Genomic DNA, 17,037 nt, shown 5'->3' on the forward strand with positions numbered 1-17,037 from the left:
ATGCGCAGTCGAGTTATATTCTAGGGACTAGAATTTGACTGAGAAAATACTGTTAACACTGAAATAATACTTAAGCCTTCTCTGCAGTGGTAGCGACTGGTAGCAGGCTTAGTGATAGCTTTGCATGACATTGAAAAATGTTGTTTTTTAATAAAACGTTTACTGGCATGTTATTCGTTTTTTGTGAGGTACTTTGGTGATAAATCGCTTTGGGCATGATTTTTTCCACATGGCTAACATATTTTTCTGCATGGAAACCGTTATATCAGGGCTCCCACTATTGTGATTGGAGTGGGAGGGCCCTTGTTTTAGCGCCTTGTTGCACAGTTAAAATTATTGCACAGTCTTTCTGCTTCTTCCTCCTTGATCCAGGACATCTCTAGAGAGCTCAGGGGTCTGCAAATTTCATTTGTGAGGGAGGTAATCAGTCACAGCAGATCTGTGACAGTGTGCTGACTGTGATTAAAAGCGTTAAATCTTAATTGATATCTGTTTTATCCGTTTTGGGTATTGAGGGGTTAATCATCCTTTTGCTAATGGGTGCAATCCTCTGCTAATAATACACTTCTTGTTAAGAATTGTTTAATTATATCTGTATTTTTGAAGCGCTGCAGCGTTTTTTATATTGCTTGTAAAACTTATTGAAAGTGATTTCCAAGCTTGTTAGTTTTCATTGCTAAGTCTGTTTTAAACATGTCTGATTCAGAGGAAACTGTTTGTTCATCATGTTCAAAAGCCAATGTGGAGCCCAATAGAACGATGTGTACCAATTGTATTGATATTGCTTTGAATAAAAGTCAATCTGTACCGATAAAGAAGCTATCACCAGACAACGAGGGGGAAGTTATGCCGCCTAACTCTCCTCACGTGTCAGTACCTGCGTCTCCCGCTCGGGAAATGCGTAGGATTGAGACACCTAGTACATCTAGGCCCTTACAAATCACTTTACATGATATGGCTAATGTTATGAAAGAAGTATTATATAATATGCCCGAATTAAGGGGCAAACGCGATAGCTCTGGGTTAAGGACAGATCGCGCTGATGACACGAGAGCCATGTCTGATACTGCGTCACAATTTGCAGAACATGAGGACGGTGAGCTTCATTCTGTCGGTGACGGTTCTGATCCGGGGAGACCGGATTCAGAAATTTCAAATTTTAAATTTAAGCTTGAGAACCTCCGTGTGTTACTAGGGGAGGTATTAGCGGCTCTGAATGATTGCGACACGGTGGCAATTCCAGAGAAATTGTGTAGGTTGGATAGATAATATGCAGTACCGGTGTGTACTGACGTTTTTCCTATACCAAAAAGACTTACAGAAATTATAAGTAAGGAGTGGGATAGACCCGGTGTGCCTTTTTCCCCTCCCCCGATATTTAGAAAAATGTTCCCTATAGACGCCACCACACGAGACTTGGCAGACGGTCCCTAAGGTGGAGGGAGCAGTTTCTACGTTAGCCAAGCGTACCACTATCCCGGTGGAGGATAGCTGTGCTTTCTCAGATCCAATGGATAAAAAATTAGAGGGTTATCTTAAGAAAATGTTTGTTCAACAGGGTTTTATATTGCAGCCTCTTGCATGCATTGCGCCTGTCACGGGTGCAGCGGCATTCTGGTTTGAGTCTCTGGAAGAGGCGATTCGCACAGAGCCGTTGGATGAGGCCTTGAGCAAAGTTAGAACCCTTAAGCAAGCTAATGCGTTTGTTTCAGATGCCGTAGTACATCTAAACAAACTTACGGCTAAAAATTCCGGATTCGCCATACAGGCGCGCAGAGCGCTCTGGCTTAAATCCTGGTCAGCGGATGTAACTTCCAAGTCTAAGCTACTTAACATTCCTTTCAAAGGGCAGACCTTATTCGGGCCCGGCTTGAAGGAAATTATTGCTGACATTACGGGAGGTAAGGGCCACGCCCTTCCTCAGGACAGGGCCAAACCAAAGGCCAAACAGTCTAATTTTCGTGCCTTTCGTAACTTCAAGGCAGGAGCAGCATCGACTTCCTCCGCTCCAAAACAGGTAGGAACTACTGCTCGTTACAGACAAGGTTGGAAAGGCAACCAGTCATGGAACAAGGGCAAGCAGGCCAGAAAGCCTACTCCCGCCCCTAAGATAGCATGAAGTCAGGGCCCCCTATCCAGAGACGGATTTAGTGGGGGGCAGATCCCTGGACGTTAAAGATTATATCTCAGGGATACCTTCTGGATTTCAAATCCTCTCCTCCACAAGGGAGGTTCCATCTTTCGAGGTTATCGACAAACCTAGTAAAGAGAGAGGCATTTCTACAATGTGTACAAGACCTCTTAATCATGGGGGTGATCCACTCAGTTCCGCGATCGGAACAGGGACAAGGATTTTACTCAAATCTATTTGTGGTTCCCAAAAAAGAGGGAACCTTCAGACCAATCTTGGACTTAAAGATCTTAAACAAATTCCTAAGGGTACCATCGTTCAAGATGGAAACCATTCGAACCATCCTACCCATGATCCAAGAGGGTCAATATATGACCACGGTGGACTTAAAGGATGCTTACCTTCATATTCCGATTCACAAAGATCATTATCGGTACCTGAGGTTTGCCTTTCTAGACAGGCATTACCAGTTTGTGGCTCTTCCCTTCGGGTTAGCCACGGCCCCGAGAATTTTTACGAATGTTCTGGGTTCACTTCTGGCGGTACTAAGACCACGAGGCATAGTGGTGGCTCCGTACCTAGACGACATTCTGATACACGCGTCAAGTTTTCAGAATGCAAAGTCTCATACAGAGATAGTTCTAGCATTTCTGAGGTCGCATGGGTGGAAAGTGAACGTGGAAAAGAGTTCTCTGTTACCACTCACAAGGGTTCCTTTTCTAGGGACTCTTATAGATTCTGTAGAGATGAAGATTTACCTGACGGAGTCCAGGTTATCAAAGATTCTCAATGCTTGCCGTGTCCTTCATTCCATTCCAAGCCCATCAGTAGCTCAGTGCATGGAGGTAATCGGCTTAATGGTCGCGGCAATGGACATAGTGCCATTTGCGTGCCTGCATCTCAGACCGCTGCAACTATGCATGCTCAGTCAATGGAACGGGGATTACTCAGATCTGTCCCCTTTGCTAGGTCTGGACCAGGAGACCAGAGATTCGCTTCTCTGGTGGTTGTCACCAGTTCATCTGTCCAAAAGAATGACCTTTCGCAGGCCAGATTGGACGATTGTAACAACGGATGCCAGCCTTCTAGGCTGGGGAGCAGTCTGGAATTCCCTGAAGGCTCAGGGATCGTGGACTCAGGAGGAGAAACTCCTCCCAATAAACATTCTAGAATTAAGAGCAATATTCTATGCTCTTCTAGCTTGGCCTCAGTTAGCAAAGCTGAGGTTCATCAGATTTCAGTCGGACAATATCACGACTGTGGCTTACATCTATCATCAAGGGGGAACCAGGAGTTCCCTAGCGATGTTGGAAGTCTCGAAGACAATTCGCTGGGCAGAGTCTCACTCTTGCCACCTGTCAGCGATTCACATCCCAGGCGTAGAGAACTGGGAGGCGGATTTCCTAAGTCGCCAGACTTTACATCCGGGAGAGTGGGAACTTCACCCGGAGGTATTTGCTCAACTGATTCATCGTTGGGGCAAACCGGATCTGGATCTCATGGCATCTCGCCAGAACGCGAAGCTTCCTTGTTACGGATCCAGGTCCAGGGACCCGGGAGCGGTGCTGGTAGATGCATTAGCAGCCCCTTGGGTTTTCAACATAGCTTATGTGTTTCCACCATTTCCGTTGCTACCTCGGCTGATTGCCAGGATCAAACAGGAGAGGGCATCTGTAATTCTGATAGCGCCTGCGTGGCCACGCAGGACCTGGTATGCAGACCTAGTGGACATGTCGTCCTGTCCACCATGGTCTCTTACTCTGGGGCAGGACCTTCTAATTCAGGGTCCTTTCAACCATCCAAACCTAATTTTTCTGAGGCTGACTGCCTGGAAATTGAACGCTTGAGTCTATCAAAGCGTGGGTTTTCGGATTCGGTTATTGATACATTAATACAGGCTCGGAAACCTGTGACAAGATAAATTTACCATAAGATATGGCGTAAATATTTATATTGGTGCGAATCCAAGAGTTACTCATGGAGTAAGGTTAGGATTCCTAGGATATTAGCTTTTCTACAAGAGGGTTTAGAAAAGGGTTTATCCGCTAGTTCGCTAAAGGGACAGATTTCAGCTCTGTCTATTCTTTTACACAAACGTCTGGCAGAGCATCCAGACGTCCAGGCCTTTTGTCAGGCTTTGGCTAGAATTAAGCCTGTGTTTAAAGCTGTTGCTCCTCCGTGGAGCTTAAACTTGGTTCTTAAAGTTCTTCAGGGTGTTCCGTTTGAACCCCTTCATTCCATTGATATTAAGCTTTTATCTTGGAAAGTTTTGTTTTTGATGGCTATTTCCTCGGCTCGAAGAGTCTCTGAGTTATCTGCCTTACATTGTGATTCTCCTTATCTGATCTTTCATTCAGACAAGGTAGTTCTGCGTACTAAACCTGAGTTTTTACCTAAGGTTGTTTCTAACAGGAATATCAATCAAGAGATTGTTGTTCCATCATTATGTCCTAATCCTTCTTCAAAGAAGGAACGTCTTTTGCATAATCTAGATGTGGTCCGTGCTCTGAAGTTCTACTTACAGGCAACTAAAGATTTTAGACAAACTTCTTCTCTGTTTGTCGTTTACTCTGGACAGAGGAGAGGTCAAAAGGCTTCGGCTACCTCTCTCTCTTTTTGGCTTCGTAGCATAATACGTTTAGCCTATGAGACTGCTGGACAGCAGCCTCCTGAAAGAATTACAGCTCATTCCACCAGAGCTGTGGCTTCCACCTGGGCCTTTAAGAATGAGGCCTCTGTTGAACAGATTTGCAAGGCTGCAACTTGGTCTTCACTTCATACTTTTTCCAAATTTTCCAAATTTGACACTTTCGCTTCTTCGGAGGCTGGTTTTGGGAGAAAGGTTCTACAGGCAGTGGTTCCTTCTGTTTAATGTTCCTGCCTTGTCCCTCCCATCATCCGTGTACTTAGCTTTGGTATTGTTATCCCATAAGTAATGGATGACCCGTGGACTGAACACACTTAACAAGAGAAAACATAATTTATGCTTACCTGATAAATTTATTTCTCTTGTAGTGTGTTCAGTCCACGGCCCGCCCTGTCTTTTTCAGGTAGGTTCTAAATTTTAAAATTATAACTCCAGTCACCACTGCACCTTATAGTTTCTCCTTTCTCGTCTTGTTTCGGTCGAATGACTGGATATGACATGTGAGGGGAGGAGCTATATAGCAGCTCTGCTTGGGTGATCCTCTTGCAACTTCCTGTTGGGAAGGAGAATATATCCCATAAGTAATGGATGACCCGTGGACTGAACACACTACAAGAGAAATAAATTTATCAGGTAAGCATAAATTATGTTTCTTCTTTTCCAGGAGCAGTTTAAGTGCTACAGGTTGTTCCTGTCCATCTTCCAACATCCAACACCAGGGGTTGTGGCCCCCTATATATGTAGTCTGGCCCCACGCGTAGTAAAGCATTTAAGCCAAGCTGAGAGCCGGAAGCCACAGAGGCAATCTGAGCTGCTTGTATTGAAGGAAGGAGTGCATCTTCTGCAAACTCTTATAGCTAGCAGTGAAGAGCATATACGTAAGTATAATATGCATGATTTGATTCTCCTTCATAACCTCAAAGATCCATTCGATTGTTGTGCCATAGATATGGAAATAGCTAGGCAAATGTTGCTATATTACAGATAGTCATTTAATGATGATAATGTTGTGATCCTGTCTATTATTGCTAAGGCTAGAATAAATATCTTCCCAATTAAAATTAATGTGAAATCAGGCTAATCCCTTACTAGTGCCTTTTCAAAATGGTAAAAATAGTAAAGATATTTAGCGAAAAACTAGCAAGAGACATTTTAATTATTTTTTAATAATGTGATTCCTGTTTCTATCCTGAATGAACCAGATTTTTTGGTCAGACTTTATAAAGTGTACTCCTCTACGCCAGTAGAGTGATGGCAGTTGTCCTTAAACTCATAGCAAGTCAGTCATGCAAACATTACATGTTCTAATAAATTGCATGCCATTTTTGCATTAGAATGTTCCTTTAAGTCTCACAGAACATGGCATGTGTGGGCAATATTCTCATTTGCTTGCCAAGCAGTGAGAGTGGAGAGAGTGTGGACATAAAGTGGTTAATAGCACCAGATCTTAAGCTACCTTATCCCAAAACCTTACCTACACCATCCTTTAGCTAGAAAACCTTGAAGGTTTTCATAGGTGATTCTTTCAGCTTGCTGGTTTTATGCTTAGACCTGCAGTCAGTGTAGCCTGCGCCACAGTTGTCACTGTTTGGTATAACCAGTCTGAATGAGATTCAGGATCACATTAATCTCCCAAGAACAGAAAATTAATTTGATGCAGTAGTGAAAATTATTCACATTGATGCTAAGAATGCTGCATTAAAGGGACAGTCTAGTCCAAAATAAACTTTCATGATTCAGATAGTGCATGTAATTTTAAACAATTTTCCAATTTACTTTTAGCATCAATTTTGCTTTTCTCTTTGCATTCTTAGTTGAAAGCTAAACCTAGGAGGTTCATATGCTAATGTCTAAGCCCTTGAAGGCCGCCTCTACTCTCAGGACATTTTGACAGTTTTTCACCACTAGAGGGTGTTAGTTCATGTGTGTCATATAGATAAAACTGTGCTCACGCACGTGGAGTTCCTAGTAGCCAGCACTGATTGGCTAAAATGCAAGTCTGTCAAAAGAACTGAAATAAGGGGCAGTCTGCAGAGGCTTAGATACAAGATAATCACAGAGGTAAAAACGAAATTAATATAACAGTGTTGGTTATGCAAAACTAGGGAATGAGTATATTTTAAAACATTTAAAAATTCTGGTGTAGACTGTCCCTTTAACTATTTTAGCAAGATGAGCTAAGTTGCTTGAATCTTGGAATGTTTACAAGGTATCTTAGCGCAAACTGCTTTCTTTACCTTTCCAGGGTAAACATCTGTTTTGGCCTGGATTGGATGGTATTATTGCTAAAATCACTGGGGGTCATTGGCCTTAGGGAGGTTTTTATCCCAAGAGAAATTTAAGGGTAAGCCTAGAGATCTGCAGGGTGTTTTCTTTCATTAAATGATGATGGTCCACAGTCCTCCATAACATATGGGATATATTTCCCGCCACTAGGAGGAGGTCAAAACCCATACAAGAGCTTTAAAACCCTCCCACCTCTCTCTTAGATTTGTTCTTGGCCTCGTAGGAGATGGTTGAGAATAGAGGTTGTTCCAGCTTCTTGCTTATGGTTTACAAATTGAGAGCTCAGACCTATGTGAGTCCTTGGGGAGTATCATTTACAAAGAAGACAGAACAGACTTTTCACAGAAGCTCACTGATACAGGGACACAGGAATACCCTGTTATGTGCACAGGATTTCCCTAATGGGACTTCAGACATAACTACCCTCAGGGGTCGGGAGAATCATCTCTAGCCTCCCCCTGATGGACTCCGGTATTTCCTTTTGCAATCCTCTGTGGTACTCAATACCGCACTGGGTGGGCTCTCTGCTGGATACTGCTGCAGCTACATTGACATTGGCATGCCTGGTAACCCAGTGGAGGGGTGCTGGTAAGTGATCAAACTACAAAAGGATTAAATACATAAGGATATTTGAGTTATTTCAGAAAGGTATATAACATTTCTCTTTTAAATTGTTGTTACTTGAATAGTTTGTACTTTCAGATAATATATTTTGTATTTCTATTAACTTTATATTTTGTTTTTTTATAGGTGGTAGACCTGAACTGTGAATTAGTTTCACTACAGAAATTGAATAGTTAAAGGTGGTAGACCTGAACTGTGAATTAGTTTCACTACAGAAATTGAATAGTTAAAGGTTTGAGTTAATTTACATTCTTTTGTATTCTGGTTTTTAGTATTGCAATTAGATAACAATTAGATTGTTTGCATAGGTGAGCAATTAGGAGGGACCCCACCCTATCTTTCTGAGGGTATTTAAAGAGATCTGTTTAGCTCTGCTAAACATTTAGCTCTGCTTCTTAGCAAAGAGATCAAACTACAAAAGGATTAAATACATAAGGATATTTGAGTTATTTCAGAAAGGTATATAACATTTCTCTTTTAAATTGTTGTTACTTGAATAGTTTGTACTTTCAGATAATATATTTTGTATTTCTATTAACTTTATATTTTGTTTTTTTATAGGTGGTAGACCTGAACTGTGAATTAGTTTCACTACAGAAATTGAATAGTTAAAGGTGGTAGACCTGAACTGTGAATTAGTTTCACTACAGAAATTGAATAGTTAAAGGTTTGAGTTAATTTACATTCTTTTGTATTCTGGTTTTTAGTATTGCAATTAGATAACAATTAGATTGTTTGCATAGGTGAGCAATTAGGAGGGACCCCACCCTATCTTTCTGAGGGTATTTAAAGAGATCTGTTTAGCTCTGCTAAACATTTAGCTCTGCTTCTTAGCAAAGAGATCAAACTACAAAAGGATTAAATACATAAGGATATTTGAGTTATTTCAGGAGTTATTCAGGGTTATTCAGGCTTATTCAGTAGAAAATAATACTTATATTTTTCTTATTGTTAAAGTGTTGCATAGTTTAAAATGTCTCAGATACAGTGCAATGGGTGTTTTGCACTTTTTAATCGTTCTACTTTTTGGAGATTTAGGGGCTGTCCTGTTTGTAAGCAGTTTTCCCTGTTAAGGGAGGAAATAGCTAAACTTCAAGCTAAGGTAAGTAACATACCTGTTACCTCTACAAAGCTGCCTCAGAAAGAAGCCCCTCTACCCCAGAGATCAGCAAGGAGAGGCAGATGGATCACTGTAGGCTCTGGAAGAATTAGAACAGTAGACCAGAAGCATTGCCCACAACCTCTGCCATTGCAAAACTCCTATGCTGCTCTTGCCGAATACACTTGTGATGAGGAGATTGCTGTTTCTGAGCCCTCTGAAGCTGTAACAGGTAATTTAAATCTATTGGCACCTGATTCTCCAGGTAACATAACACAGGAAAGAACTGCAGATGTGTTTTTGAGAAAAAGACTGTTAGTGGGTGACTCTATTTTGAGGAATGTGTATTTAGGTGAAAGTAAAGGAGAAACAAGGGAGGTTAGATGTCTTCCAGGAGCTACTGCTCACAGGGATAGGAATCGTATTTTGAGAATTGTTAAGGCAGCAGGAAAGGGAAGTGAGTTGGATGTGATTGTTCATTTAGGAACAAATGATCTGGCTAGTAATCATGTTGCTGCTGTTCAGAAAGAGTTTTGTGACCTAGGTAATCATTTAGAGACTGTGGCATCAACTCTATCATTTTCTGCTATTTTACCTGTGTATGACCAGGAAGCAGGCAAGATGGAGCGGATAACAACATTTAATTCTTGGTTAGATAAGTGGTGCAGGGAACGAGGATTTGGTTTTATTGGCCATTATAGCTCTGTTTGGAAAGATACTAGGTTATTTAGGAGAGATGGCTTGCATTTGGATGCTAAAGGAACAGAGTATCTGGGAGAGGAGTTCAAATACTTTATTAGAAATCATTTAAACTAATAAAGGGGGGTAGCATTAATATATCCACCTGCCCCCCACAGCATGCCAAAACTGTTAGTCCAAGTAACAATTCTAGAAATTCTAGTAGAAAAATTCTTCGTGCCATGAGCACAAATGCTCGCAGCTTAGGAAATAAATTACCTGAACTCATTTCAATAATGACTAGGGACAACTTGGATTTAGTAGCTATAACAGAAACATGGTACAATGATTTGCATGACTGGGACATAGTCATACCTGGATACAGGTTATTTAAAAAGAACAGAGTAGGAAAGAAAGGTGGAGGAGTTGCTTTGTATGTAAATGAAAATATAAAGGTTACTGAAATTGTAGGAACAAATGATGAGGTGGAAAGTATTTGGGTGACTTTGGAAATTGGAGATAAAAATGTTTTTAGAATAGGGGTTGTATATAGGCCTCCATTGCAGGATGAAAAACTGGACAATCTGTTATTAGATGAAATAACCAAAATGACCATGAAGGGTAAGGTTATAGTACTGGGGGACTTTAATTTGCCAGATATAGACTGGAAGATTCCTTCTGCTAGATCGGCTAGAAGCAGGTATATTCTTGAATCTCTGCTAGGGGAATCACTTGAGCAATTAGTCAAGGAACCAACTCGTAAGGAAGCTATATTAGATCTAATACTTACAAACAGTGATACAGTTTCAGATGTGTCTGTAGGTGAGAACTTAGGATCCAGTGATCATCAATCTGTTTGGTTTAGTATTCATGTTCAGGAACTGTACACCCAGACTAAAACAAAAGTTTTAGACTTTAGGACGGCAGATTTTTCATTAATGGGAGAATACCTAAAAAACTATTTAAAGGGGAAAAATCTTATTACAGGGGTTCAAGAACAGTGGGAATTTGTGAAAGGTGCCATTTTAGATGCAACCACACACTGTATTAGACATGTCTGTAAAAGTAAAAGAAAGCGGAAACCAATTTGGTTTTCCAAAGAAGTAGCACATGCTGTAAAGACAAAAAAGATAGCTTATAAAAATTACAGACACACACAAGCAGATGATGATATGAAAATATGGAGACTCCAACAAAAAAAGACTAAGCAGTTAATTAGGAAGGTTAAAGCTGATGCAGAAGAGAAGATAGCACAGTCAGTAAAACATGGGGACAAAACATTCTTTAGATATATCAGTGAAAGAAGAAAAAATAAGGTAGGAATAGTAAAATTGAAATCAGTTGATGGTAGAATAATAGAAGGAGATAAGCAGATTGCAGACTGTCTCAATGATTACTTCTGTTCTGTTTTCACTAAAGATTGTGAAGATACAATGTCTACATTAAGGGATGCTATGCAAAATAGAAACAAAGTTAACAGTAATCTTTTTACAGAGGATGAGGTTTTGTTAGCATTATCAAAAATAAATGTTACAAAGGCAGTGGGTCCTGATAATATTCATCCAAGGGTTTTAAAAGAACTTCGTTCAGTGCTAACTGTCCCATTAACTGATCTGTTTAATCAGTCACTATTAACAGGAGCTGTCCCAGATGATTGGAGAATAGCAAATGTAATACCTCTTCATAAAAAGGGCAGTAGAGAAGAATCTGGCAACTACAGGCCAGTTAGTTTAACTTCAGTAGTAGGGAAATTAATGGAAAGCCTCTTAAAGGAAAGAATTATGACTTACATAAAGACAAACAATTTAGAGGACCAAAATCAGCATGGTTTTACTTCAGGGAGATCATGTCAGACTAATCTAATTGACTTCTTTGATTATGTAACAAAAGTATTAGACAAGGGAGGAGCAGTTGATGTAGCATATCTAGATTTCAGCAAAGCATTTGACACCGTCCCACACAATAAAGTTATTCACAAACTATATCTCCTTGGTCTAGATTCAAAAATTGTGAACTGGGTGGAATGCTGGCTTAAGGACAGAAAACAAAGTGTCTTAGTAAATGGAGTTCATTCAGCAGAGGGGGCTGTTACTAGTGGTGTTCCTCAGGGGTCAGTTCTGGGGCCTGTTTTGTTTAACATATTTATCTGCGATATCAGCAAAGGGCTACAGGGGAAAGTATGTCTCTTTGCAGATGATACAAAAATTTGCAACAGAGTGGATGTTCCAGGGGGGGTAGACAAAATGAGAAGTGATATACAACAATTGGAGGATTGGACAAACGACTGGGATCTAAAGTTTAACACAGCAAAGTGTAAAATAATGCATTTAGGGAAGAAAAATCCAAATGTTAATTACAGACTCAATGACACTTTACTGACTGTTACAGACGAGGAACAGGACTTGGGAATTATTATTTCAGATGATTTAAAACTTAGTAAACAATGTAGTAAGGCAGCGAGTAAGGCTAGCAGAATGCTTGGATGTATTGGTAGAGGTATTTGCAGCAGAAATAGTAAGGTTCTTATGCCACTTTATAGATCATTAGTTAGGCCTCATCTTGAGTATTGTGTGCAGTTCTGGAGGCCATATCTTCAGAAGGATATTAACAAACTTGAATCTGTGCAAAGGAGGGCTACCAAAATGGTACATGGTCTAAAAAATAAAACTTACCAGGATAGGCTCAATGACCTAAATATGTATAGCTTAGAGGAGAGAAGGGAAAGAGGTGATATGATAGCAACTTTCAAGTACATTAAAGGGTTTAGTAAAACTGAGGCTGTGGGTATTTTACATAAAATGGAAAATTCAAGAACAAGGGGTCATGAGCTCAAGCTAAAGGGTAGTAGATTCAGGAGTAATTTGAGGAAGCACTTCTTTACAGAAAGAGTGATTGATTTATGGAATAAACTTCCTCAAGAGGTAGTAGCAACAAACACTGTGGGGGACTTTAAAAATGCATGGGACAAGCATAGGGCTATCCTACGAACTAGATAAGTTTATACTGTTAGGTAAGGTGGGGCAGACTTGCTGGGCCTATGGCTCTTATCTGCCGTCAATATCTATGTTTCTATGTTTCTATGTAACACAGCACAGACACAGCCCAGAGGCTATTTATAGGTACTCGGACAAAGGTATAGTTTAAAGTAAGCAAAAGAAAACGATGAAGCCTCCAGTGAACATCTTAAAAACGGTAATCTTTTATTGGGGTTAAAAATCACACATCATGGCACAGAAGTAGGCTGTGGCTGTGAGATCTGCTAAGCGGCGAAACATGTCAGGGAATTGGAGAGGAGTCCAGTGAACTCCTGTGTTTTAGGCAGCGTTCTGGAGGCACGATCAGCGTGACCTTATATTTAATGGTCCTTATAGTTGATCTGGTTCAATAGTGTGTAATAACTTCTATGGGCTCAATAATTGATTAAGTCACTGTATATGAGCTAACCGTTCGTGGTAAAGTTTGCTAATAAGCTAAAAAATATATATTCCTAGAAGATATTAAACCACAATAATGTTGGTTCCCTCTGTTAACTCATGACTGTTTTAACTTTCTAGCCCTATATCCGTTTCAAAGCACTGCTCCTGACATATGTTACATCCAACTTAATATACAATTGCTGACTACTAGTGTCCGTTAAGACACATTTTAGCGGTAGTTAACAGCTGAGTTTTTTCACCTATGGGTAATTATCAAGCAGAGAAGCGTGGAGCTGCAGAGACACAGCAACACTGTGTAACCATTTGCAAATCACACTATTACTTAGCTACAATGATATAAACATTGCTACAGCTGTGATTGCTTTACAACAGCAGATATCCAGTAAAGATTAACAAAAATACATAAAATACATATTATATATATATCCTAAATAATAATGTTGGAAATTTGGGATCTTTATATTTATGAGAATTAGATTATCTTGCATTTATGAACTTAAGCTGATTTATAAGTGTTTTATACTAACGCTGACAAGCGTGAAGCTGCACATACTCAGATATACTACTATTCCGGTATACCACTTATTCACAAGGCAGACCTGCTATAATTCAGCAACACTGATATAGATAATACTTTAGTGGGAGATATTTGATAATATTATATTATAATATTGTATTATAATACAATTACCCACTGAGTATAATTCAAGCAAGTCTCGCAGGGTGTATTGTGATTATTTTATAACAACACTGCAAAGCGTGGAGCTGTACATACACAAATATACTGTTTAAACATCAGCTTAGCCTGCTGTGATCCAGTAACACTGATCCAAATTAGATTTCAGTGGGTGTTATCTTAACCCTTTAGTTACTTAACAGTATTAACACTTCTATTTCTGAATGTAATTAAAGTAATACTCATTGGTGGCATTATGATTCCCTCATGTTAAGTTGCTAATGCTGTCTCTATTTTTACGTTACATCAGATCTCAAATACTTACATTTGTGAGTGACGAATTACGTTGGTTTCTCAAATCAAGACAGCATTTAGCCAATTTAGGTTTATCATATTTTATAACCTAAGGTCAGTAGCTTTACTTTGCAGCTATTTGCACAGCTTAACTCAGCAGCTATAACCGCATGCAGCATAGCATCATCACGTACTACTAACTCCAACTTCTGTACGAGTACACAATCCCTTGTCTATAGGCTCATTACATACTATCAGCCCCTGAAGCATATATATGTGTTTCTATTATATGGATTACATTATATGTAAACACACTCAATAAAGTTTACTTATATCTACTAATGATAACACAAGTGATGTTAACTTGTCCCTAGTACACAGTGAATTCATTTGGGATTTAATACACAGGTTGGTGCCTACTTTATCTTGGCACTTAACGCACAACTAGCAGTTTGATATACTTTTTGATGCACAGCAGCTCTTTATATTAAGAATAGGAACTTATTACTATTTCGGATACATAAAGTACTCATTCTGAGTATACTCATTATTTGATGTCCTAAATAGTCATTGGTGTAGTTCCTATAATATTGGGGCCAAAGTGATGCTAACACAGAAGCATTCACTTCTACATATACGCTAACCGTCCTCCATTCCGTAGTTTTAATTGTATGTATCTTATATGTTTAGGTTGTTTTTAATAATATAAATAAAAGTTATATTTTATTTTCCCCCCTATAAACTAATATTGAGAAAATGTCCTTTAGTGTTTAAGATTGCTTCACTATTATTATTATTATTATTATTATTAGGACTTTGGAGTGCTATTAAGTGTATACTTTTGTTGGATAGCCTACTCTATCCAATTAGTGTTTCTACTAAGTATTCTCTCTATACACAGCACCACCCTTGGAACTCACAGGCATTTTACTGGAGTACCCTTTAATCAGGCAATAGTCCACTCAAATATTTAGTAGTGCCATTGGTCTTTTTTCTTTTCATCACTCTGTTGTTTAGCCTGGTCTCTGGTAATGGCTTCTACCTGAATTGCACCCATTAAGTGGTTAATATTAAGGAGTTCTCCAGTTATGTCTCCTTGTTTGGCTAATACCCCGAAAGATCATTGCCTTCCTTATCAAGACCTAGCACCCTGGAATGACCCTTGGTCTTTTTCCAGTGTATGGTTAAATCATTGGATACCACCAGATTATCAATCTCGCAGAACAACTTGCCATGCTTGACTGGTTTGTTGTTACTTTTCTGCATGCCATTTCTTTTCCAAGTTGGCAGGTATTCAACAAAACTGTCACGCACATAATTTGAGTCAGTAATGATTACAAATTCATGAATACCATGTTCAATAGCCATTTCAATGGTTTTTAGAACAGCAGTGAGTTCTGCAACTTGACTGGATCTTGGTCCAATGTTGAAACCTACAGATATATTTGGGAATCCATTTGCCCAAGTTATACCAATGCCAGCGACTAGTCTGCACTCATTATCAATAGTGGCATGGTAAGAGCAACCATCAACATATACCCAAGGTAATGTTTGACAATGGTCCTCATTGTACATTTTATATGGGGAAAGCAATTGTTCCTCCAGGAAATCATCTTCTGATAATTCTTCCCCAGGATCCTCAGCAGTACAGTCGTGGAGCTCAGCAAGCCCCTGTGCGACTGGATTCTTTTTATTCTGTTTATAGTGAATTTCCAAGGGCCAGCCTTGTAAGGAAAGAGTCCACGCTGTTATGCGGCTATTAGACAAATTCCCATCTCTTATTCTCTCAATTTGCAAATATAGCAAAGGCTGGTGGGCCGTTTCTACAATAATTTTCTCGCCCTGTATATAGCTGCGGAAATTTTGTAGAGCCCATACAGTAGATAAGAGGGCTTTTTCGCAATCGCTAAATTTTATTTCTACCGGGGATAGAGTTTTGCTCACATAAGCAATGGCTTTGCTTAAATTGTCATGCTTTTGGTATAAAACAGCACTCATGCTTACATCTGTGTAACCTGTCTCTAAGAAGAAAGGTTTACCAGCTTCCGGGTATGCTAAGCAAGGTGCTTGAGTGAGTTTTCTCTTCAGCTCCTTGATGGCTGTCTCTTGAGTCTCACTCCAGTGCCATTTCACATCCTTCTTTAGAAGAAGTAGTAGTGGTTTAGCTAATTCTGCATAATTATCAATGAATTTGCAAGAATAATTTGTCGTACCCAGGAATGATCTCAATTCCTTTAAGTTAGTTGGGTTTTTAGAATTTACCATAGCTTCCACCTTTTTCTTCTGAGGATTTAACCCTTCAGAAGTAACTTCATGTCCCAAGAAGTTTACACGAGTTCGGCACCATTGAGCTTTTTGTAGGGATAATTCGACACATGCCCTTTTAAGTTGGCTGAGGACGTGTTTAAGCTCTGCGATGTGTTTTTCAAAATCTATGCTTTTGATTAAAACATCATCAACAAAAGATAAGGTCCCCCTTTCCAGAGCATCAGGCATAGCCTTATGCATGAATAAAGCAAATTCATGTCCAGAATTTATGTATCCAAATGGGAGTCTCTGAAATGCATACTGGACCTTTTGGAAGGAGAATGGCAGCTTATACTGGTCCTCCTCATGTACCTTTATGGTCCAATATCCCTGTGCACAATCAATGGCAGTGAATATTTTGGATCCATGCATCTGTGCTAGGCATTGGTCAATGTATGGTACAGGCCAGCCAAACATGTACACTCGTTTGTTTAGCTGTCTTAAATCAGCACACAAATGCTATTGTCCATTGGGCTTAAGAACACCTAGAATAGGATTGTTATAAGAGATGTGCACCTATCGGATAATACCTCTTTCTTCCAAGTGCCTTATGATTTCTGCAAGAGAATCATATGAGGCTAAAGGAAGTCTGTATTGTTTAACAAAGACAGGTGGTGCATTGGGATCTGTTTGTATCCTTGAAATGTGCAAGTTTGTAGTCCCACAGTCATAAAAATCCCTAGCAAAAATATCTTTGTACTCCATCAGGAGTTCTCGTAACTGTTGGCGTTCATCATCGCTGGAACAACCATTAGCTAAAGCTATTTGCTCTTCGACTATTTGCTGAAATCCTGTCCTATTTCATAGGCTTCTTCCAATCTAGAGGTGAGATCCCCTTGACTATAATTTACATTGCCC

At 39.6% G+C, this 17,037-nt stretch overlaps 1 protein-coding gene across 1 annotated transcript in view; it reads left to right on the forward strand.

Moving 5' to 3' along the window:
- The window catches only part of HEATR5A (HEAT repeat containing 5A), a 373,796-nt gene that overhangs the window by 327,455 nt on the left and 29,304 nt on the right, over positions 1-17,037 (forward strand). Inside the window, exon 34 of the mRNA XM_053697931.1 lies at positions 5,443-5,656. Coding sequence (XP_053553906.1) covers positions 5,443-5,656 — 214 coding nt within the window. The remainder of the gene's footprint in view (positions 1-5,442; positions 5,657-17,037) is intronic.

This window comes from Bombina bombina, chromosome 1, assembly GCF_027579735.1.
Source record: "Bombina bombina isolate aBomBom1 chromosome 1, aBomBom1.pri, whole genome shotgun sequence".
In the NCBI taxonomy this organism is placed as follows: domain Eukaryota; kingdom Metazoa; phylum Chordata; class Amphibia; order Anura; family Bombinatoridae; genus Bombina; species Bombina bombina.